The sequence below is a fragment of the Conger conger genome, chromosome 13, assembly GCF_963514075.1.
Source record: "Conger conger chromosome 13, fConCon1.1, whole genome shotgun sequence".
Classification (NCBI taxonomy): Eukaryota; Metazoa; Chordata; class Actinopteri; order Anguilliformes; family Congridae; genus Conger; species Conger conger.
The window spans coordinates 7,373,872-7,398,871 of NC_083772.1; the positions used below are offsets into that span (position 1 = coordinate 7,373,872).

The 25,000-nt window shown below is 52.9% G+C and overlaps 1 protein-coding gene across 1 annotated transcript in view; it reads left to right on the forward strand.

The window, feature by feature from the left end:
- sipa1l3 (signal-induced proliferation-associated 1 like 3) overlaps positions 1–25,000 on the forward strand; it is a 76,518-nt gene that overhangs the window by 39,100 nt on the left and 12,418 nt on the right. The window contains exons 6-16 of the mRNA XM_061216901.1: positions 1,263–1,451; positions 2,286–2,460; positions 4,047–4,150; positions 6,453–6,610; positions 7,676–8,261; positions 8,894–9,168; positions 15,493–15,732; positions 17,259–17,420; positions 21,982–22,106; positions 22,668–22,786; positions 24,002–24,402. Of these exons, the coding sequence (XP_061072885.1) occupies positions 1,263–1,451; positions 2,286–2,460; positions 4,047–4,150; positions 6,453–6,610; positions 7,676–8,261; positions 8,894–9,168; positions 15,493–15,732; positions 17,259–17,420; positions 21,982–22,106; positions 22,668–22,786; positions 24,002–24,402 (2,534 nt within the window). The remainder of the gene's footprint in view (positions 1–1,262; positions 1,452–2,285; positions 2,461–4,046; positions 4,151–6,452; positions 6,611–7,675; positions 8,262–8,893; positions 9,169–15,492; positions 15,733–17,258; positions 17,421–21,981; positions 22,107–22,667; positions 22,787–24,001; positions 24,403–25,000) is intronic.

Here is a 25,000-nt window from a genome sequence, read left to right on the forward strand (position 1 = left end):
GTTATGATCTGACTATATTGACTGGGTCCTGTTTGTTATGATCTGACTATATTGACTGGGTCCTGTTCGTTATTTGTGACGCCGTTGACTAGGTCCTATTTGTTATGTGTGACAGGATTGACCAGGTCCTGTTTGTTATGTGTGACGATGTTGACCGGGTCCTGTCTGTTATGTGTGACAGTCTAGACCGGGTCCTGTTTGTTATGGTGTGACGGTATTACATGGCTCATGTTTGTTATGTGTGACGGTGTTGACTGGGTCCTGTTTGTTATGTGTGACGGTGTTGACTGGTTCCTGTTTATGTGTGATGGTGTTGACTGGGTCCTGTTTGTTATGTGTGATGGTGTTGACTGGGTCCTGTTTGTTATGTGTGATGGTGTTGACTGGGTCCTGTTTGTTGTGTGTGAAGGTGTTGACTGGGTCCTGTTTGTTGTGTGTGACGGTGTTGACTGGGTCCTGTTTGTTATGGAGTGACGGTTTTGACCAGGTCCTGTTTGTTATGGAGTGACGGTGTTGACTGGGTCCTGTTTGTTGTGTGTGACGGTGTTGACTGGGTCCTGTTTGTTGTGTGTGACGGTGTTGACTGGGTCCTGTTTGTTATGGAGTGCCGGTATTGACCAGGTCCTGTTTGTTATGGAGTGACGGTATTGACCAGGTCCTGTTTGTTATGGAGTGACGGTGTTGGCCAGGTCCTGTTTGTTATGTGTGACAGTACTGCCTGGGTCCTGTTTGTTATGTGTGACGGTGTTGACTGGGTCCTGTTTGTTATGTGTGACGGTATTACATGGCTCCTGTTTGTAATATGTGATGCTGTTGACTGGGTCCTGTTTGTTATGGAGTGACGGTGTTGACTGGGTCCTGTTTGTTATGTGTGACGGTGTTGACCGGGTCCTGTTTGTGATGTGTGACGGTGGGGTCCTGTTTGTGATGTGTGACGGTGTTGCCCGGGTCCTGTTTGTGATGTGTGACAGTGGGGTCCTGTTTGTGATGTGTGACAGTGGGGTCCTGTTTGTGATGTGTGATGGTGGGGTCCTGTTTGTGATGTGTGACGGTGAGGTCCTGTTTGCGATGTGTGACGGTGTTGACCGGGTCCTGTTTGTGATGTGTGACGGTGGGGTCCTGTATGTGATGTGTGACGGTGGGGTCCTGTTTGTGATGTGTGACGGTGGGGTCCTGTTTGTGATGTGTGACGGTGGGGTCCTGTTTGTGATGTGTGACGGTGTTGACCGGGTCCTGACGGCTCCTGTCCCTCTCTGCTCCAGCTGGTGACGCTGCGGGGGTCCCTCCTGGAGGACGCGGTGCCCTCCACGGCGAGACACGGCACGGTGCGCGGGCTGCCCCTGAAGGAGGTGCTGGAGCACGTGGTGCCCGAGCTGAGCGCCGGCTGCCTGCGGCTCGCCCTCACCGTGCCCAAGGTCACCGAGCAGCTGCTCAAACTGGACGAGCAGGGGGTGAGCACAGGTCACAGGTCAAAGGTCACAGGTCAACAGTGTGTTTACCTGCCCGAGATGAATGATCTGTACGTCGCGTGACGTGACTACAGGTTCTACAGGAGAGGAAACCCCGGTACCCTGAGCGCTTAAGGCATTCCTGACTCCGGAAACGTCTCCAAAGGGGGAGACGAGTGGAGTAAACAGACTGGAGCACTCGGCACCCATGTGCCATTATGTGTTGAGTGCTGCGGTCTGTTACTAATCTCGCCCTTCAGAGTCGTTGCTTAGGGACGGTCATTCCTTACACAATTTGACTGTTATAACAAATTGGACTGACTCCCTGGAAAAGACATTTAGAAAAATTGATTGTGTATGATTGTGTACATGTGCTTCAGTGTATACAGGTGTATTTATTTACCGATTTATAATAAGGTAAAGGAAAGAGAGGGCGATCTATTCATGAATGCACTTTTGTCTGCTTTAACACGCTGTGTCTGGAACGAACATGCAGCCTTGTGCACATTTCACTTCCTTTCTCTCCCTCTCTGTCCTCTCTCCCACTTCCTCTGTCCTTTCCCTCCCTCTCGCCTCCCTTCCTCTGTCCTCCCTCCCTCCCTCCCTCCCTCCCTCTCTCTCTCCACCCTTCCTCTCTCCTCCCTCCCTGGCCCCCCTCTCTCTGTCCTTTCCAATTTAAAGTCTAATCAGCGGTGCTGGAACGCAGAACGAGTGGTGTTCTGCTCAGTATATAATGTGTGCAGCTCACCTATGCGCCATCAATAACCGGAATAATAATAATAATAGTAATATTAAGCACAGATGGGTGTTGGTAATAACTCTCTCCCTCTCCTGCAGTTGAGTCAGAAGCACAAGGTGGGCATCCTGCTGTGTCGGGCGGGCCAGAGTACGGAGGAGGAGATGTACAACAACGAGGAGGCCACGCCCGCCTTCCGCGACTTCCTGCAGCTGCTGGGGGAGCAGGTGTGCCTGCGAGGCTTCACCAAGTACGCCGCCCAGCTGGACACCAAGAGTAAGACACCCTAAATCACCCCCTTTTACCTACAGACACAGAGACATGCACCCCCTTTTACCTACAGACACAGAGACATGCACCCCCTTTTACCTACAGACACAGAGACATGCACCCCCTTTTACCTACAGACACAGAGAAACGCACCCCCTTTTACCTACAGACACAGAGAAACGCACCCCCTTTTACCTACAGACACAGAGAAACGCACCCCCTTTTACCTACAGACACAGAGACATGCACCCCCTTTTACCTACAGACACAGAGAAACGCACCCCCTTTTACCTACCCCCGAGGAGAACTACACCCATTTTACCTACAGACAGAGTGATGCACCCCCTTTTACCTACAGACACAGAGTGATCCACCCCCTTTTACCTACAGACACTGAGGGGCTATTTCATGCCAACTCCAGGAGGTTGCACAACAGCACCTCTTGGATTTGTTTTCCTTTTCTATCTGTTGATAGAAAATATGATCTTCGTATTTTATTGTGCTGGGAGATCCATTTAAAGTTAGAAAAAATGGCATTGTGCACAAAATGTGATTTATAGAGGTCTATAACTTTGTATGGAATATCCTTAAATCTGAACATTTGTACCTAGAGGTAATTTTGTATGTAGAATTCGTCACTGGCCTACACACCTACTTTCGTTTACTACCCTTCCGACGAATTATCAAAGATTTATGGCTTTTCTTTACAGAGTTATGGACCTCTAAAAATCACATTTTGTACCGCAACACGTTTTTTCAGTATGACAACCAGGCAAACTTTAAATGACTCCACTGCCAAAGTGGAATGTATGAAGTACGAGCATGAAGCTTTCACATACACATACATTCACATTATATCTCATCATTGTCTGCCAACACAGAAAAATAAAACAGAAAACAGAAAAATAAAAATAACCTGCTGTGGAATGGCCTTAAACGTAACACACCCCCTTACCCTGGTCTCTAAGAGGCATTGTATCACATTTTCTCACGTGTCATTTCTCAGTATAGTGTACCAAGCATGGATAGATGAGATTTGTTTATTTACAATAGTGTGCAGCGATGATTATACACCACCACGTTTGTCTAAAAGCGGTCCTAATATATTACTTCTTTAAAAATTAAAGTTTAGCATTTTTGTGTGAAAATGTATTGAACAATTCTATTGAAGGCAATGGGAAGAAAAAAAACAAAAACATTCCCACAATTACATTGGGGTATAAGCATGGCTAATAAACAGAAACGCTGACTTCTGCAACACATGAATGCATGTTTGAAGGCTCATTCCATGATTGTTAATTTGTTTAAACTGGTTTAGAGCAACATTGCTCTGCAAAATTACTTCTGATGGTCAGCTGTTCCAGTATCTAAGATAACGCAAACTTTGAGCAGTGGCACAGTGTTAAACACAATGGCACGACGGAAGGAGCTCTCCGTTCACATGAACCAACAGTACATGAAATAAATACTTGAATAGTACTTGGTTTCTGATTTATCTTCATTGAGTTAAGTGCATAATCATCACTGCACACTCCTGTAGTTTATTTCTGATTGTGTGTGTGTGTGTGTGTGTGTGTTTGTGTGTTGTGCAGCGGACTCCACTGGCACACACTCCCTGTACACCACGTACCAGAACTACGAGGTGATGTTCCACGTGTCCACCATGCTGCCCTACATGCCCAGCAACCCCCAGCAGGTACGTGCTGTCTGACGGTTATCCCTGGTTATGGGTATGCACTTTGGCCTGCTGTCTGACGGGCCCCCGTGTGCGTGTGGCCTGCTGTCTGACGGGCCCCCGTGTGGCCTGCTGTCTGACGGGCCCCCGTGTGGCCTGCTGTCTGACGGGCCCCCGTGTGGCCTGCTGTCTGACGGGCCCCTGTGTGGCCTGCTGTCTGACGGGCCCCGTGTGCATGTGGCCTGCTGTCTGACGGGCCCCATGTGCATGTGGCCTGCTGTCTGACGGGCCCCTGTGTGGCCTGCTGTCTGACGGGCCCCTGTGTGCATGTGGCCTGCTGTCTGACAGGCCCCTGTGTGCATGTGGCCTGCTGTCTGACGGGCCCCGTGTGCATGTGGCCTGCTGTCTGACAGGCCCCTGTGTGCATGTGGCCTGCTGTCTGACGGGCCCCGTGTGCATGTGGCCTGCTGTCTGACGGGCCCCTGTGTGCATGTGGCCTGCTGTCTGACGGGCCCCTGTGTGGCCTGCTGTCTGACGGGCCCCTGTGTGGCCTGCTGTCTGACGGGCCCCCGTGTGGCCTGCTGTCTGACGGGCCCCCGTGTGGCCTGCTGTCTGACGGGCCCCTGTGTGGCCTGCTGTCTGACGGGCCCCGTGTGCATGTGGCCTGCTGTCTGACGGGCCCCTGCGTGGCCTGCTGTCTCTGTGTGACCCTGCAGCAGAGATAAACCCCAGGGATGTGTGTCGGCTCCTGTTATTGAAACGTTTGTGTCAGGTCACTGACCAGCTCCCCGTGGTATCAGTGCCTCTCTCCCTCTCTTGCTTTGTCTCTCTTTCTCTTTCGCTCTTTTTTGTTCTCACTCTTTTTCTTTCTCTCCCTGCTTGGCGTTCCTCCTGTCACGTGAAGTTTTCATCCCGTCCCATATACCTGTTCCCCTCTCCTTTTCCTTCTTTTGCTTTCTCTCTCTCTCTCTCTCTCTCTCTCTCTCTCCTTCTCTCTTTCCCTCCCTCTCTCTTTCCCTCTCACGCTTTCTCCTCTCATGTCGGGATCAAAGCAGGGTGTGTCTTAGTCCCTCTGTTTGCTGTTTTATTATATCCCCAAGCTTGTAAATAAAACCTCCTCCCAACCACACTGCCAGTGTGTGTGTGTGTGTGTGTGTGTGTGTGCGTGCGTGTGTGTGTGTGTGCGAGTGTGTGTGTGTGTGTGCGTGCGTGAGCATGCGTGTGCGTGCATGCGTATTTGCGTGTGTCTGTGTATGTATTTCTGTAAGCTGTGCACATGTTTGCATGTGCATCTGTTTTTTGTCTTATGAGCTGTGTGTGAATGCATTGATGTCTTGCTCTATATGTGTGTGTCTTTATGTGGTTATTTTGCTCTTTTGAGCTGTGTCTGCCTGTTGGTATGCCAGTGTGTTCATGTGGTAACAGTGTGCTGCAAGGGCTTACGCTAAATAAACACCAGATCTACTGAGCATGCTCAGTGCTTTCCCAGACCCATGGTCCTGTCGGTTATGAAGCACTCTGCCTCCACCAAGTGACTCCAACTCGCCATTAACTGTACTTCTGCTTTCTGGTCTCTAGGTGGCAGTGTTTCTCAATACAGACTCCCGCTTTCCTGACTCAGTAGTTTGAGAGTTCAGAGGAGTGTGTCTGTTTGCGTGAGGGAGAGAGTATTTGTGTGCCTTTATGTGTGCATGTCTGTGTGTATTTGTGTGTGTGTGTGTTTGTGTGTACTGTTATTTATGGTTCTCTATTAATGGGGTTGTCTTTCTCCACATACACAGTGTTGCTTGATGTGCACTGGTGCCTGCTTCTGTCGGCAGAAGGCTGTTTGAAGGGAAGGAGATGTACAAAGGAAGGATAGCGTGTAATAGGATCAGCATATTATCCACTACATCGCTGACCACCAGTCCAGCCAGCGCAAGCGATACCAGCAAAGTCAAACCCACAGGCTGCCTGTAGCTGTAGATTGAGCCCTGGAATAGCAGAGGGAGTCCAGCGGTCTCTGCCAGAAGGTCTCCAGTGTGAGATAATGTAGTTTAGGTCTAGTTTAGTCTGTACTGCGAGGATAACAAAAGGAAAAATAATAAGTTAATAATATTATGATTGTGGGGATGGTGATTATTATCATCTCTCTCCCTCCCCCTCTCTCTCACTTGGCACCTATTTTCCCCGGTGTTGGAAGGATATTATGGGAAGTGTTAATCGGTGCCTACTGTGCCTCCTCCCTCTCTTTATCTCACTCTTCCTCACTCCCCCTCTCCCCCTCTCTCTCTCCTCTCTCCCCCTCTCTCCCTCTCTCCGTCTCTCCCTCTCTCTCTCTCAGCTCCTGAGGAAGAGGCACATCGGGAACGACATCGTCACCATCATCTTCCAGGAGCCGGGAGCGCTGCCCTTCACGCCGCAGAACATCCGCTCCCACTTCCAGCACGTCTTCGTCATCGTGCGCGTGCACGCGCCCTGCTCCGACAGCACCTGCTACAGGTAGAGCCGCCTGCCGCTCACGCTGCGTCTCTCCGCCCAGAGTAGACCCCGTCACAGCGGTGTGCTGGGTAAATGCCACTGTAGTGTCGTGGGTAACTGACGCGGTGGTGTCGTGGGTAACTGAAGCAGTAGTTTGGGGGGTAACTGATGCAGTGGTGTCGTGGGTAACAGTGGTTTGGTGGGTAACAGTGGTGTCGTGGGTAACAGTGGTTTGGTGGGTAACAGTGGTGTCGTGGGTAACAGTGGTTTGGTGGGTAACAGTGGTGTCGTGGGTAACAGTGGTTTGGTGGGTAACAGTGGTGTCGTGGGTAACAGTGGTGTTGTGGGTAACAGTGGTGTCGTGGGTAACAGTGGTTTGGTGGGTAACAGTGGTGTCGTGGGTAACAGTGGTTTGGTGGGTAACAGTGGTGTGTCGTGGGTAACAGTGGTGTCGTGGGTAACAGTGGTGTCGTGGGTAACAGTGGTGTCGTGGGTAACAGTGGTGTGTCGTGGGTAACAGTGGTGTGTCGTGGGTAACAGTGGTGTCGTGGGTAACAGTGGTGTCGTGGGTAACAGTGGTGTCGTGGGTAACAGTGGTGTGTTGGGTAACAGTGGTGTCGTGGGTAGCAGTGGTGTCGTGGGTAACAGTGGTGTCGTGGGTAACAGTGGTGTGTTGGGTAACAGTGGTGTCGTGGGTAGCAGTGGTGTCGTGGGTAACAGTGGTGTCGTGGGTAACAGTGGTGTCGTGGGTAACAGTGGTGTCGTGGGTAACAGTGGTGTGTTGGGTAACAGTGGTGTCGTGGGTAACAGTGGTGTGTCGTGGGTAACAGTGGTGTGTTGGGTAACAGTGGTGTCGTGGGTAACAGTGGTGTGTCGTGGGTAACAGTGGTGTGTTGGGTAACAGTGGTGTCGTGGGTAACAGTGGTGTGTTGTGGGTAACAGTGGTGTGTTGTGGGTAACAGTGGTGTGTCGTGGGTAACAGTGGTGTCGTGGGTAACAGTGGTGTCGTGGGTAACAGTGGTGTTGATGGGTAATTGACGGCGCTCTGTGTGTGTAACGGTTCCCCTGGTTCCCCGTTCTCTCCAGCGTGGCGGTGACCCGGATGAAGGACGTCCCCCCCTTCGGCCCGCCCATCCCCAGCGGGGCGACCTTCCGCGACCCCGCCCTGTTCCGGGACTTCCTGCTGGCCAAGGCGATCAACGCGGAGAACGCGGCGCACAAGTCGGAGAAGTTCCACGCCATGGCGACGCGCACGCGGCAGGAGTACCTGCGGGACCTGGCGGAGCACTGCGTGAGCGGCACGCCTCTCGACTCGGCCGGCAAGCTCAACAACCTCATCTCGCTGGCCTCCAAGAAGCGGGAGCGGGCGCGGGCGCGGGAGGGGGCCGAGCTGGGCGCGGCGGGCGCCGTGGCCTGGCGCGTGCTGGCCCAGGACTTCAGCGGCGGCGGCGGGGCCGACCTGGCCTGCGTGCTGGCCGTGTCCGGGGAGTACGTGCTGCTGCTGGACACCGCCACCAAGGAGGCCGTGTTCAACTGCTTCTGCGCCGACGTCATCGGCTGGGCCCCCGAGCGGCTGGCGCTCAAGATCTACTACGGCCGCGGCGACCACATCGCCGTGCGCGTGCCGGAGGGCTACGCCCAGGACCTGCGCGAGGTGGTGACTCGGCTCAAGGTGAGAGGCCAGCGGGGGGAGCCGAGTACCAGGACGGGAGACTTTATTCACGTGGATGTGAATGTTTGTGTGAACGTTTATTTCGTTTATATTTGGTCGTGCTGGATGACTTGCGTGTGGAGCTGAGCAACTCTTGGGTACATACAATATCTTTGGTCATGCTGATGGATTTGCATATGGAGTTGAATATCTGTTGAGTAAATATAATATCTTTGGTCATGTACATCAGCATGCTTATGGAGCTGATTATCTGTAGAGTGAGTATATTGTCTTTGATCATGTTGATGCACTTGTGTATGGAGCTGAGTGTCTGTGGAGTAAGTATAATATCCTTGGTCATGCTGATGTATGTGCTGATGGAGCTGGGTATCTGTGCAGTCAGTATAATATCCTCGGTCATGCTGATGTACTTGCTGATGGAGCTGGGTATCTGTGCAGTCGGTATAATGTCCTTGGTAGTGCTGATGGAGCTGGGTATCTGTGCAGTAAGTATAATGTCCTTGGTCATGCTGATGGAGCTGGGTATCTGTGCAGTAAGTATAATGTCCTTGGTCATGCTGATGTACGTGCTGATGGAGCTGGGTATCTGTGCAGTCGGTACAATGTCCCCGGTCTCCCGGCTGTGCCCGCAGGCTCTGACGCTGGGCTGCGAGACGGTGGACATGACGCTGCGGCGGAACGGGCTGGGCCAGCTGGGCTTCCACGTGCGGCTGGACGGCACGGTGGCGGAGGTGGAGGAGTACGGCTTCGCCTGGCAGGCCGGCCTGCGGCAGGGCAGCCGCCTGGTGGAGATCTGCAAGGTGGCGGCCGTCACGCTGTCCCACGAGCAGATGATCGACCTGCTGCGCACCTCCGTCACCGTCAAGGTGCTCATCATCCCGCCCTACGACGAGGGCGGCCCGCGCAGGTGAGCCCGGGGTCAGGGGTCTGGGGTCAGGGGTCAGGTGGAGGCTTTCGTTGTTAATGTGACTCTGTCTTACCTTAGCAGGATTCTTCTGTAGCTTTGCTGTGTTGTCGGTTCTCTGAGGCACCACAGGGGTCAGGGGTCCGAGATCCGGGATCCGGGGTCAGGTGGAGGCTTTCGTCGTTAACGTGACAGCAGAATGCTTCTGTAGTTCTGCTGTGTTGTCGGTTCTCTGAGGCACCACAGGGGTCAGGGGTCAGGGTGAGGGCGGACCGTAGAGGCGGTTACGCTGAAGAACACGGAACGCGTTTGAGACTGCGTGTTTTTCCATGGTCTGCACGGCTTTGCTTCCAACTTCGAGAGCTTAGCCATGGAACTGTGAGTAATAATGCAGATGCCTAATTATAGCCCTGTATGGACACTGCACTCACTGTTGCTGCGTATGTATTTGGCTTGTTCATTTTAAAACGCCCTTCTTTTTTTTCTTTCTTTCTTTTTTTTTTTCTTTTTTTAAAAATGGGCTTGACCAAAAATAAAAGCTGTTGTGTTGGTGGATGCTGCGGGAAGTCGTCCCCAGGCGAGGGTGTTTGGGGATGAGACGCTGGGGCGGGTAGTCGACGTTGCTGCTCTATAAATACCTCCCGTTGCGCTGCGGGCTCCTCGGACCCGAGGCCAGAGTCAGCCAGCGCTCCGCTGGAGCGGAGGCTTCCCGGCCCGAAACCCCAACGCCCTGTTCACGTGGGGCTCCGTGTTTCGCCGTTCAGACGTGTAGAATATTGTTCTGATTATTTATTCATGCGGTGGCTGTGTCCAGAGCTGGTTATCGCGCTGGCTGACGTGCTTCCGGAGGTGACACAGAGCACTTGTAAAATCCACGCGGCACAGAACCAAGTGTAAATAACGCAGCCGGCAGCATGCTAATTCACAAGGACTTGGTGGCTGCTCTCCAGAGCCTGATGTGATATTGTTCGTAATGGTGCTCAAGGATGTCTTTAAGGATGTGTGCCACTACTAACGGGAAAGGAAAGCCGCAGTTTAGTTCATGTTCATTCAAACGTGATTGGTGGAATCTGTAGCGTTTGGGCAGAACAGAGCTGTGCTATGGGGGGGTGGGGGGGGGGGGGGCCTATGCCTTCAGCAACAGAAGAGCCAAGCCAAAGAGGTGGCAGGAGGAATGTTGCGTGGGAGGAGTGTGTGTGTGTGTGTGTGTGTATATTTGTATGTGTGTGTGTGTGTGTGTTTGTATGTGAGTGTGAGTGTAAGTGAGTGTGTGAGTGTGTGTCTGTGCATGTGTGCGCGCGCGTTCGTGTCCATGTCTGCACGTGCATGTGTGTGTAAGTAGGGGTTAGGGCAGGAAGTGCTGCTCTTCTAATAGGCGGTCTGGCTGTGACGGGTTGGTTCATGGAGGGTAACTGACTGTGTGTCACTCGAGGAAGTGTGGGCCATTGCATGGACTGCATGCACACACGCACACGCACACACATACACATGCACGCACACACACACACACGCGCGCGCACACACGCACGCGCACACACACACACACACACACACATACACATACACACAAACAAACACTGCTGTGAATCTAGAGCAGTTGGTAATTAGGCACTTGAGCATTTTCATCTCTCTCTCTCTCACTCCCTCTCCTTTTCTCTCTCTCTCTCTCTCTCTCCCTCTCTCTGCCCCTCTGCCAGAGAAACAGTTTGCATGAGATGAATGCCTGTAAACTGGGAGAAGAAAAGGAGAGGGAAAAAGAGAAATGGAAGAAAGTCATTAATTAAAGATGCATGTGGCTTTAATATGAGGTGGGGGAGGGAAAGGAGAAGAAATGGAGAGGCAGTGAGAGAGAGGTAGGGAGAGAAAGGGAGTTTACTGAGCACAGGAGCGTCTGGGCAGGCAGCCTGCTGCTCACGTGGTGGGACGTGTCTCAACACCTCGGAGGTGCGAAGCTCCGTGGGGGAAAGGGAGAGAAGCGCTTGCTCCCTCCCTCTCTCCCTCCCTCCCTCCCTCCCTCCCTCTCCCCCTTTAGAGGAGGGAGAGAGACAGCGCGCGCGCCTGTGTGTGTGTGTGAGAGTGTGTGTGTGCACGCGAGAGAGAGAGAGAGAGAGAGGGAAGGGGCGAGTGCTGAAAGCTCGGGCTGACAGAGAGAGGCTGAGCAATGGCAGGAACCACCGACGGCGTCTCTCCTCTGAAAGGTGGGTGCTGTGGAGCCACAGAGCGGCTCGCAAAGACCTGAGAGAGAGGGAGGGAGGGAGAGGGAGAGGAGGAGAGAGTGAGAGACAGCTGTTATTCCTGTACTGAGCTTGTGGAAACCGTTTTCCTGAACAGCGCTTGTTTACTTCAGTCTCAGTACAAGTGGTTAGGTCAGGCCTGCCTTCATCTCTGTTTTGTGAATGTGCGAGTGTGACTGATTTAAAATGATAATAATAATAATGGTCGTTGTGCGGTGTGCGTGTCGGCGGCGTGCTCGTGTGTGACAGCGTTGCTCAGCGCTGGCGCTGTGTGCCAGGGCTGGTCCGGAGGAGGGTCTGTGAGCTCGGTGCGGCTCCGCTGGGCGCGTGGGGTGTGGATCAGCGCTGCCGTTTGAAGTGTGTGCGCGCGGGGAGCGGGGCGCGGGGCGCCGGGGGGGGGGGGGGTTAGGAGGAGCGTTACTCCGGACCGTCTTCCGGTTCCCCTCCCGCTCGCGAGACGGGGGGTCTTAAAGGGGCGCGCTCGCCGTTAGCCCGTCTGGCGGCGCGGCGGCTAATCGGACACAAAGAGCGGAGCGGAGCGGAGCGGGCCTTTGAGCGCGGGGCGTCCCCCTCCGCCCCGTCCCCCCCGCGTCCCGCCCGCCGCATTCGGCCCCTCATCCCGCCCGGGCGCCCGTGTCAAGATGGCCGCGGGCCGCGGGCGCTCCGCTGCGTCTCCGCACACAAAAGGGAAGAGCCGTGCCCCCCGATCGGGGCTGTGTGCGGAGGAGGCGAGGAGGAGGTAGGTGCGGTGGGCTGTTGTTCTCCGTTTGCCTCTCTGTTCGGGATGCCAGGTCTGCCTTCGGCACGTCAGAGACTGTGATGGAGCACGGGGGGGCAGCGTCGCCGGGTCGGTGCGTTCCCCTCGCACGTTTTGGGGAAAGTTTTGCGCGGCATCATTTCGATGTCAGTTATTCAGTCCAGTCAGATCTCCAGGCATTGTGTTGTATCAGCGCAGGCTGTTGAGCGGATGCTTTGTGTACTTAAGTTACTTAATCTTTGTTGCATTTTTGCGGGTTCCGGGTTTCGAGTCTCGCGCGTGTGCACTTCCGCATGCGTGTGTCACGTGGCGGGTTTTTGGGTCTGGCTGCCGGTACCGGTGCGGGTGAACACGCGTGTGGCCACACACCGGCAGGGTCTGGCACTGTGGTTACTCCACCCCTGCATCCTGGCTCCTGAGGTACTGTAAGTTTCCTCCGTTGTGGAGATAAGTTGCTGAAGGGCCCTCCTCCGGTGGGCTCTCCCAGGAGAGCTCATTAGCCGTAGCCGGGGGGGACAGCGCTGTGCCGGGGGCCTTCAGTCACTCTACTCAGGACCAGGACAGAGACGCATGTCTGCTCCCCGCTCACTGCAGGACCCTAGTGCTGGGCCCTCGTCTGTCAGCCTGTGTGTGTGTGTGTGTGTGTGTGTGTGTATGTATGTGTGTGTGTGTGTCTGTGTGTCTGTGTGTGTATGACTGTAAGTGTGTCTGTGTGTGTGTTTGGCTGTAAGTGTAAGTGTGAGTGTGTGTGTATTACTGTGTGTGTGTGAGTGTGTGTGTGTGTGTGTGTGTGTGTGTGTGTGTGTGTGTGTGTGTCTGTGTGTGTGTGTGTCTGTGTGTCTGTGTGTCTGTGTGTGTATGACTGTAAGTGTAAGTGTAAGTGTGAGTGTGTGTGTGTGTGTGTGTGTGTGTGTGTGTGTGTGTGTATTACTGTAAGTGTGTGTGTGTGTGTGTGTGTGTGTTTGGCTGTAAGTGTGAGTGTGTGTGTGTGTATTACTGTAAGTGTGAGTGAGTGAGTGAGTGTGTGTGTGTGTGTGTGTGTGTGTGTGTGTGTGTGTGTGTGTGTGTGTGTGTGTGTGTGTTTGTGTGTGTGTGTGTGTGTGTGTGTGTGTGTGTGTGTGCGTGCGTGCGTGCGTGTGTGCGTGTGTGAGTGTGTGAGTGTGTGTTTGGCTGTAAGTGTGAGTGTGAGTGTGTGTGTGTGTGTGTGTGTGTGTGTGTGTGTGCACGTGTGCACGTGTGCACGTGTGCATGCTGACTCTGGGGTTCTCTGTGATGTGTCAGCGCCGGGCTCTGTCCACCCGCCCTGCTGTCTCTGTCCATCTGAGGGTTTCCCAGGTAATGCACCGTGCGTGCAGCGCGTTTGCGTCAGTGAGCTGATGAGACCCCGGGAGGCTGTTGCTCACCCACCAGGGTCCACATCCAGCCAGGGCCCGACACCTCGAGTGTGCCGGTTCATAGCGTGGACCGGATTACGGTCCTGACTGTCATTGGCCGAGGCGTGGTCCAGGGCGAGGGGGGAGGATCTGACTCCCATTTTACCCAATAAGAGCGGAGCCCAGCCGCGCCTCTGGACCAATACCTGTGCAGCTCAGGTTGTGGGCGAGAGGGGACGACCGGAATTGGCGGCTGGAGGAACCGCCCGTCAGGCTAGATCGCTTTCTGCTCACTCGCTGGAGAGAGTGACAGCCACGGTGTAGCCTACAAACTGGACGTTAAGGGGGGGGGACATTGTTGCTCTGACTGTGCTCTCTGGTACCGGGAGTCTGACGGGGGGGCTAGGCTCGACTGCACCAACTCGTTTCAAATATGTGTGATGGAGCCAAGAATCCTTTCTGCAAAGCCTGCGGGGATTGTGGGTATTGTAGTATTGTATGTAGATCGATGGGGAAAGTGGAAGCGGGTGGAATGCTTTGTCTGGCATGAATAAGGGATGAGCTTTGTGCTCAGAGGAAGGAGCTGGTGCTGACGGACGGACGGACGGACGGACGGACGGACGGACGGACGGACAGACCCCACCCCGGCGACAGCCAGCACTCGCTCTCTGTACTGCCGGAGCAGAAATAAAACTCCTCCACAGGACTGTGCACAGTCCCATGATGCACTGCAGTGGGTGTGTAGTGTAATTCAGTACAGCACAGTGCAGCAGTGTTGCATCAGTGCAGAACGTGGAGTACCTGCAAGAAAAGAAAGAGCGTGTGTGTGTGTGTGTGTGTGTGTGTGTGTTTTGTATCCATCAGCTGCATTGCTCCACTTGTCCTCGTCCTCCTTGGGTTGGCCGTCTCGCTCATCACTTCCCCTCCCGTTCTGGAGAGATTCTGTTTGAGCTGCTGTGTGTGAGAGCAGTTGTGGCTGACCCTGGGTCAGTGTGGTCTGCGGATGCTCACACTCCGTCCAGGTCAGAGCGGGCAACCTCGGCTGATCCTAGGTCAGCGCATTGGGGACGCGCGCCATGTCCCCCTGAGGTCAGGCCAAGATGGGACACCGATGGGGCACAGCTGACCTCACAGTGACCCCACCTATTGCCCCACAATAGTGTCCTATCGCCCCACAGGGGGGGCTGAACCTGAGGCTGTGGGACAGCATGGTTTAGGCGGGTTTCTGTCCCTCTGTGCTGGTATGTGGTGCTGGAGATGGGGATGTGTGCTGCGCTCTCTGCGCGTCTGCCCCTCTTCCCTCTTCCCCCTGCTTCCTGCCATGGATTCCCTTTGAAATGTGAAAGACAGGAAGTGGAAGGCAGTTCAGTGCGCTGTGGTTTTATTTTCCGCTGTTGCCATGGGAACAGCGGGTCTGTTCTCACACTCAGGCTCGGTGTGCCGGGAGGAAGATGCTCGGGTATTATTCCATCCACTCTGTGTGCGTGTGTGTGTGTGTGTGGCCCTGGCCCTGTCTTTGTTACTGTGTGTGTGTGTGTGTGCGTGTGCGTGTGCGTGTGCGTGTGCGTGCGTGTGTGTGTGTGTGTGACTGCGTTTGTAACTTGTGTGTGTGACTCTGTATTTGTAACTTGTGTGTGTGACTCTGTGTTTGTAACTTGTGTGTGTGACTCTGTGTTTGTAACTCGTGTGTGTGTGTGTGTGTGTGTGTGTGTGTGTGTGTGTGTGTGTGAGTGTGAGTGAGTGTGTGTGTGTGTGTGTGTGACTATGTATTTGTAACTCGTGTGTGTGTGAGTGAGTGTGTGTGTGACTATGTGTTTGTAACTCGTGTGTATGTGTGTCACTCTGTATTTGTAACTTGTGTGTGTGTTACTCTGTATTTGTAACTCATGTCTGTGTGTGACTCTGTATTTGTAACTCGTGTGTGTGTGTGTGTGTGTGTGTGTGTGTGTGTGTGTGTTAACAGGGGCTGCACGGAGGAGTATGAAATGAAGACGGTGGAGCAGAAACCCGAGGCGGAGCCTCTGGCGGCAGGGTACCGCCCCCCGCTCCGCCCCCAGGCCTGGCGCTGGGACAGCCCCCCGGGAACGCACAAGGCCCCCCCACCGCAGCGCTGGGCCCCCGGGGGCGTCCCCCAGCCCAGCGCCCGCCCCCACAAGACCCTGGTGCCCATCCCGTACAGGGAGCCTCAACACCTGGCCAAGAGGTGAGAGACGGGGCCAATCACAACGAGTACCCAGACACGGCAAACACCCTATCACAACGAGCAGCCGGTCACACAAAACACCCAATCACAACAAGCAGCCGGTCACAAAAAACACCCAATCACAACAAGCAGCCAGTCACACAAAACACCCAATCACAACGAGCAGCCGGTCACAAAAAACACCCAATCACAACGAGCAGCCGGTCACAAAAAACACCCAATCACAACAAGCAGCCAGTCACACAAAACACCCAATCACAACGAGCAGCCGGTCACACAAAACACCCAATCACAACGAGCAGCCGGTCACACAAAACACCCAATCACAACGAGCAGCCAGTCACAAAAAACACCCAATCACAACGAGCAGCCAGTCACAAAAAACACCCAATCACAACGAGCGGCCGGTCACAACACCTGATCCCCAACTCAACATAGGGGACATGCTATGTGGTTCTGTGGCAGAAATGTAGTAGGGCGGGCTGTAGCGTAGTGGTTAAGGTAAATGACTGGGACCCGCAAAGGTTGGTGGTTCAATCCCCGGTGTAGCTACAATAAGACACAGCCGTTTGGCAAGTCCGTTAACCCTGCATTGCTCCAGGGGAGGATTGTCTCCTGCTTAGTCTAATCAACTGTACGTCGCTCTGGATAAGAGCATCTGCCAAATGTCCTTGTGAGTCACTTTGGACAAAAGGCTGTTTGAAACTAAACTCGCTGTTAATTTTCTATTGTTTATTGTCCATTTACTGCTATCTCTGTTCATAAACTACTAGCGCTTATTAAGAAGTTTTTATTGTTGTTATTATCCGCTTTAGAACAGTGGAAACGGGCTCTTCAGATAACGCTCATCTGCATCTCCTGACATTGTAGCTGCTGTTAGGGTACACAGCTGTGCGCAGACAAACTGACTGTACCAGCGGCAAAGCCTCTCTCTACTGCCCCCCAGTGTTGGTGCACACTTCCCACGGTGGCCAAGAGTCACTGGCTCTCCTCCAACGCACACCCACCTGTTCAAACTGCACCTTCCCCACCCCCAGCACTCCTACACTCTCCTATTTCTGCTTCTGATATTTTGATGGGTTTAGGTCGCCATTTTAATTTTAATTTTTTCCTGTTTTTTTTTTTCCAGTTTTTTTTGTTTCTCTCCTTTGAGTTTGTTATGGATGTGGTCTGTTTGTTTTCAGAATGAGTGTTTGTGTCGTCGGTTAGCGTAGCTGACTCGTATTAAGTGCTTTAGTGATGTTATATCTGGCAGGAATGGTTATTAATCAGGTGTATGCTCTTAGTAGCCACAATAAAAATCTGCACCAGCCGTTGGGCCATTGAGCAAGGCCCTTAACCCTGCATTGCTCCAGGGGAGGATTGTCTCCTGCTTAGGCTAATCAACTGTAAGTCACTTTGGATAAGAGCGTCTGCCAAATGCCATTAATGCAATGTAATATAATGTTCTGGGGCCTCCTCCCCACAGGTTCAGCGAGTGTTCGTTCTTCATTTCTCCTTCCCTGCCCTTCATTTCTCCCCCACAGGCCAGTTAGTTTCCCAGAGAACCACTACAGCTTGTCTCCTATGGGGGGCGACAGAGTGCTGCCCTACCGCAACCCCTCCGCCAGCTTCTCCGGCCCCGTGGCGGCAATCGGCGGGCCTGGGATGGGCGGGCACTTCGTACGATATAAGCCCTCACCTGACAGGTCAGTTTCATCTCTCTCTCTCTATCTGTCTCTGTGTGTGTCTCTCTCTCTCTCTCAATCACTCAATCACTGGTTGGCACTGTGGAGTTTTATCTGGCTTTCATGGGATGTGGGTGTGCTAGCTCACTATCCTTTAGTCCAGTAGTCTACAGCTGAACTGTAATCAACTTTAAACAGTAGTTTTTTTTGTTGTTGTTGTTGTATTTCTTAATAATGGTTTAATGAGTATCTAATACCATATTATCCTTGGGTGAGAATTTTGACTTCTGATTGGACAAGATTTACAGCTACACAGCTACACCAGTCAATTGGATTGGTCGGCAGCAGAACATAGGCCGAAGGAATGCGTGAGACAGTTGAGTGTTTTTTCACCCAGGGTCTGACACGTGTTAACTAGCCTGTCACGTTAGAGCCTTGCTTGCTTTAAGCCCAGCGCTGTGTGCTGGGCACCATGTAATCAATCCTGACTGTAGCGGTTGCATCATGGGTCTTTCCACCCATTTTAATCCTCCTCTATCAAAAGAGGCACTATATGGGTGGAGTGGTTTATCAGCCGCACAAAATGGCGGTTCGCTTAAGTGACGGGAGTGATGGGAGGGCATTCAACACGAGATCCTCGCGCAGTGACTGAGTGCCATTCAGCGTGGCGCTGTCCATTGTGTTCCCCCGGGACGGTAACGGGCGCTGTGGCTGCGGCCACGCTGTCCGAGGAAAGCAGGCCGCCTTGTTCTCGCTCTCGCTCCGTCGAGCGGCGGCGGCCGCTGTGTAACGGGTGCCTGGCCGTGCCAGTTAAACCCGGGGAAAGTGTCTGTTTGGCCCACGTCCCGGGGCTGAGAGCAGCTGAAAGAACACAGTGTTCCTCCCGTGGCTGTGAAATCAGCCTGTGAGGAGGCCGGGGGGGACACGTCTGCGTCTGTCCGTCCGTCTCTGTGTCCGTACGTACAGTGCAGCCCGTCTCCGTGCTGATGCAGGGAGTCTGGGAAACACCCACGCCAGCCAAGATTGCTGTACATACGGGCGATGCATATTCACATATGCATCTGCATTATCCCAATTAAATGTTGAATCAAATAAAAAAATGCTATTAAATTAAATATCGGAGTGTTAAAATGATATCAGATTAAATAATCCCTCAGTGGTAAAATTATTTATAAACCATTTATCATTGTGTATGATTGCCTTGATATTTATTCACTACCATGTTCTCACCCGACCATGTTTATCATTTCCCTGCAGCCTTCAATGGCCATTATCAATTCAAGGGCAGCCTCAGTTTCACCATGTGTCAATCAAATGATCCCACCCATTGACATCACCTACATCTCTGCACTTGACTCAGTTTATCACAGCAGGATTATTTAATATTTGACTGCATTTGTTTTTATTCAATATTTAATATAGGACGGAAGTAAATCTCTGTCTCCATTGATTGTTAGCGATCCATGAAGCTTCCGCACTAGCTAGTGAGCTACACGTCTCTCACTAACTTGCTGTCTCTCTCGCTGTACGCAGGAGTAAATGAATACATATTGTGTGCAATATGTAATAATTCACTCCTGTGACAGAGGAATGACTGAGCTGTATGTATTTCGCAATAGTGACATTGTTACAGAGAGACATTAGTTTCCAGTGGAGTGTAGTTGTGATGTGTGGTTAAGTGGAGCAGGGAGCAGACCTGCAGGTAAATAGCAGCTGTATGTTGGTCCTGTCTATCCAGTGTGACGGGCTTGGGCTCCAGTCCCCACTGCTGCTGCTGGAGCTGGGGCCCGTGGCCCAGGCTGCTGTGTGTTAGTGGCTTCTGCCGGCAGTTAGGTGACAGAGCGGTTGGAACGTGTAGAAACGTGTCGAGACCGTGTTTTCCCCCAGTCTGGTCACAGAGACGTAGTTCCCCTGGTGCGTCACAGGGCCTGTTGAACATGGGTGACGGCTCTCATAACCGGACAAACTTGATTTACAAAGTCACAGTCAAAAGGAAAGTAAACAAAATGTGTGTGCTGCACTGAAAGGAACCAGTGCGTGCGTGCGTGTGTCAGTGCGTGTATGTGTCTGTCCATGCGTGTGTGACTGCGTGTGTGTGTGAGTGCGCGCATGTGTACTATTCTGTGTGTTTGCCTGACGGAACATGGCTCAGTGCAGTGATGGGGATGCTGAGCTACAGGAGGTTCCGTCGTTTGCATGAGGTCCCTTTTATTTCAACTGCCATGGGTGTTCATAAAGGACATAACCCAAGCCCAGGAATACATTCTAAAAGGCTGCTTTCTATTGACCAGCACTTTCTGCTGCTGCTCTATTAAGTGGCTCTTTGGCACCTGCTAAAGGAAATCCTTGGAATTCTTTGGCTGTCTGTGAAGGTGAACGGAGGCGTTCCTGACCTGCTTTATCCGGGTGCTGCTGCTTTATCCGGGTGCTGGCTGTTGATCTGGAGCCCTGCTGGTCGGGGGGCGGGGAGTCATTTGGAGGGGAACAGCAGTGTGCCTCCTGGAAGGACACACTAACGCACCAGCGCTGTCTGCTGTCTGCATGGCACTGCCCCAGGGCTGGCATAGATTCATACTGACGTGTGTGTGTGTGTGTGTGTGTGTGTGTGTGTGTGTGTGTGTGTGTGTGTGTGTGTGTGTGTGTGTGTGTGTGTGTGTGTGTGTGTGTGTGTGTGTGTGTGTGTGTGTGTGTGTGTGTGTGTGTGTGTGTGTGCGCGCCTGTGTCTGTATGCATGTGCATGTGCGTGTGCGTGTACGCGCTAACACATGCGTATACATCTGTCTATCTGTGTCTGTGTGTGTGCTTGTGTCTGTGTGCATGTGCGTGTGCGTTTACGCGCTAACACATGCATATACATCTGTCTATCTGGGTAACCACGCTTGTTTCTGTGTCTCTAATTGTGAATGCGTGAGATATTGCATGATTTATGTACATAGCATTGCATGTCAAATACATAAAAATGCATGACCTGGGTTTAAGGGAAAAAACAAGCGTGTAAAATGTTAAAGAGATCTACACTGCACAGGTAGACCTGTACACCAGCTTGTTAATGCAAATATTTAATCAGCCAATCATGTGGCAGCAACTAAATGCATAAAAGCATGCAGAAATGGCCAAGAGCTTCAATGTCAGAATGGGTAAGAAATGTGATCTCAGCGACTTTGACCGTGGAAAGAGTGTTGGTGCCAAAGCCGGTTGTTTGAGTATCTCAGAAACTGCTGATCTCCTGGGATTTTTATGCAGTCTTGCAGAGAATGGTGCGAAAAAACAAAAAACATCCAGTGAGCAGCAGTTCTCTGGGCAACTCAATCAGATGTACATGCAGGTCCTCATCAGTCAAGCAAAGCCAGCATGTCACTGTGATGTTTCCATCTTTTAAACTTGAGAGACTATGTTGCCATATTCGTTGTGCCTCAAGTTCCCATGGTGCAGAACCTTTGTTCGTCAGTGAGATTTCGCTGAAGTGCCTGATGGGAAATGTAGTTGATGTCTCCTCAGAAGACCTCCTTTGCTGAGCATGGCAGAGTGATAAATAATTTTTTTAAATCATTTCACTCAACGCTTATGAGAATGAAACTTTTGGCATATATTACCATCACAAGTAACCCAAGTAACGACATATGTATTTAATAAATTAACTGCCACGGCCTGCCAAGGAAAACCTGTAGGCTCTGTGGCTCTGCGGTTCTGTAGGGTCAAAGCAGTGGGCTTTAATTAGAGGACGGATGTGTTTTCAGATGCAGCTGCGTTTGTGCTTCCAGCCACGCCCCCCCCCCCCCCCGCCGCCCTGCTCTTAACGAGACGGGTAATTATCAGATATAATTAGAGCAGCGCGCTGAGTCAGGAGTCACTGCCCCACCATGGGGTCGGGCTTCCTCCAACGCACCGAACACGACCCCAGCCTCCCCCAGACCTCTCCAGCCTCCCCCAGACCTCTCCATCACCACCCCTCTCTTACCGCGACCGCAACCGTTCCACCGAGCCCCCAGAACCGCGCGGCTCGGGCAGGGGTCCCCAAACTTACTAAACTTACTCAAATCTGCAAAAAGGTGCCGTGTTTATCACTGTCAAAGCATGGCCTCATGCAGTGCAGTGTGTGCAGTCTTGTACATTGTGTGCATTGTGTGTGAGTGTGTGTGAGTGTGTACAGTGTGTGTGAGTGTGTGTGAGTGTGTACAGTGTGCGTGCAGTGTGTGAATGTGAGTATGTGCAGTTGTGTGCCATGTGTACCATTTCATCTGTACGATTCAGTGGAAATGAAAATGGCCGCTGGCGTGGAATGGCATGTGGGAGCTGTTATTTCTGCCTGTCTGGTGTCTGCTGTGTAACGCTGTCAGAACCTGCACACTGGGGCCAGTGTGTTGATGTGGGCGTGGCGCCCCGCCGGTGAAACCGGACCAGCCGGAGTGACATTGTTTTTGAACTCGGTGCGTAGAGACTGGCTGTCTCTCCCCCTGGTGTGGGCCACCTGAGCCAATCAGAGAGAGGGTGAGACGAATGGCTGCTCGCCGTGGCGACGGGTTGATGGAGGAAGGGAGAAGGCGTGGCCTTGCGTAACGGGCGTTTCTGTCTGTGCGTGTAGGTACGGCACCCCTCAGCGCCCCCCGATGGCCTACGAGCCACACCTCACCCTGGACATGATGTCAAGTGGGGAGACCTCCTCCGGATTCACCAGCCAGGAGAGCACTATGGAGAGATGCAAGACAGGTACCAAAAACACACATGCGCGCACACACATACACACACCCGCACACACATACACACACCCACACACTCATGCACACATACACACACCCACACACTCATGCGCACCCACACACACACACACACACATACACACACACACACACACACATACACACACCCACACACTCATGCACACATACATACATACATACATACACGCACACACACTCATGTACACACATACACACTCATGCACAGACATACACACAAACACATGCATACACGCACACATGCACACACACTTACACACATACACAAATACACATACATACATATACGCACACACATACACACGGACATTCTCTCAGATACACTAATTTACACACGGAGTGAGTGAATAGTTCTGAGACAAGACTAAAAACAACCCAGTTTATAAGACCTGCAGACCTGCAGTGTATTTATGGTGCCTGCTGCCCTCTGGTGGCTGACAGGGAGAGGTGCAGTATGTGTCTTTGTTTCTGAATGGCTGCAGCAGTGTGTTTGAGCCGTGGTGTCTGTGTGTCTGTGCTGCTCCCCCTGCAGAGCCCCTGTGGCACGTGCCTGCGTCCTCACGAGGGCCCCCCCTGGGCGGGGCGGGGGGGCCGAAGAGGCCTGGCCGGCAGGACGTCCCGGGGAAGGACTCCCCCAACAGGCACCTGAAGGTGAGGACACGCCCCCGCTTTCAGATACACCCGCATGCAGATGCACATCCACTCAGGACGCAGATGCACATCCACTCAGGAGGCAGATGCACATCCACTCAGGACGCAGATACACATCCACTCAGGACGCAGATGCACATCCACTCAGGACGCAGATACACATCCACTCAGGACGCAGATGCACGTCCACTCAGGACGCAGATACACGTCCACTCAGGACGCAGATACACATCCACTCAGGACGCAGATACACATCCACTCAGGACGCAGATACACATCCGGTGTGATTTTGGACATTCACATCAACAAGACCCTGGCGAGAGAGAAATGGGGGAAGAACTGGTCATATAGTCCACCCCCCCGAAGAGGGGCATAGGGTCCTCAACACCTGCTCAACCCCAGAAAGATGGGACTTTTTCTTTACATTTCTGCCCGGTTTGGGACATCTTACATTCACCCTTTGTTCCTTTGTATTTTGTCATGATTTTGGTAAGATTTGTAATGTTTAGTTTTTCTTATTTTGTAATAATTTGTTTTCACACCTTTTTTTTAAATAAGGTTTTTCGTCTTTTAGTTCAAAATGAGTGTTTGTATTTGTTTAAATGATTCTTTTTTCTGTTATTGAGTGTGTTTTAAAAAAAGAAAAAAGATTTTAATATGTAAAGAATTTGAAATAACCAACAAAAACCAATACAGATACACATCCACATCCACATCCACAGCAGAGGCATTACTGAGGGGCAGCAGTGCAGAGCAGAGAGCAGGGTGCTGTTCATACACTGTGTTCAGCTTTAATACTGTCCCAGGTACTTTTGAATGTGTGTGCAACTCAAGGATTAGAGATATTACACAACACAACACAAATATAATGCTGTCCTGTGCATGTCTCTCTCTCTCTCTCTCTCTCTCTCTCTCTCTCTCTCTCTCTCTCCCTCTCTCTCTCTCTCTCTCCCTCCCTCTCCCTCCCTCTCCCTCCCTCCCTCCCCTCCCTCTCTGTCTCTGTCTCTGTCTCTGTCATATTCATTCATATTCTCTGTCTCTCTCTCCCCCTCCCTCCCTCTTTCTCTCTCTCCCCCCCTCTCTCCCCCTCCCTCCCTCTTTCTCTCTCTCCCCCCCTCTCTCTCTCTCTCCCTCCCTCCCCCCTCCCCCCTCCTCTCTCTCTCCCCCTCCCTCCCTCCCCCCTCCTCTCTCTCTCTCTCTCTCTCTCTCTCTCAGGGTGAGGCTCAGTACTCCAGTCACTCCAGCAGTAACACTCTCTCCAGCAACGCGTCCAGCAGCCACAGTGATGAGCGCTGGTTTGAGGGCGGGGTGGGGGGGGTGGGGGGCGGAGCGGCCGACCCGGCTGAGCTGGACCCCGACCCGCTGGGCAAGGGCGGCTCCAACGACAGCGGCATCGACTCCGCCCCTCTGTACACCCCCAAGGCCCCGCCCCCCAAGGCCCTGCACGGCTCGGCCACCTATAGCGGCCTGCAGGAGCTCGCTGGCCACGCCCCCTCCGCCGAGGCCCGCAGGAGGGAGTCCTCCCCCGCCGTCCCCACGCCGGCCAATCAGGGCAAGGGATACCGCACCCGCACCTTCCCCCCGCCCAGCGGCCACGCCGACTCCTACAAACCCAGGTGAGAGTGTGTGCGTGTGTGTGTGTGTGTGTGTGTGCGTGTGCGTGTGCGTGCGCGTGTGTGCGTGTGTGCGTGCGTGTGCGTGCGTGTGCGTGTGTGTGTGTGTGTGTGCATGTGCGTGCGTGTGCGTGCGTGTGTGTGCGTGTGTGTGAGTGTGTGCATGCGTGTGTGCGTGCGCGTGTGTGTGTGTGCATGTGTGCGTGTGTGTGCATGTGCGTGTGTGTGTGTGTGTGTGTGCGTGTGTGTGCATGCGTGTAGCAGACCCACTGCCCTATATTCCTGCCCTATATCCTCTCCTCTGTCCCCTGCTGATGGCCCTCAGCAGTCCCTGCTGCAGCTCACGCTGTAGGCTAATCCCCAGCTGGGGGCCACTGTGTGGGGGTTTTCCCCCGACAGGACGTCCAGCTGTGTCCCCCAGCCTCCCTGCCCCTGTGGCAGACAGCCCGGCCGGGGGATTAAGGGATTTCATGTGTACTGAAGAGTGTTTGCTCCACGCCGCCCCCCCACCACTGCCCCATTCCAACAGAGAGCCTCAGACCCCGAACTGGAGCTGTCCCGGCGATTAAAACTTCTGATTCACCCTGAAGGAGCCTGTGTG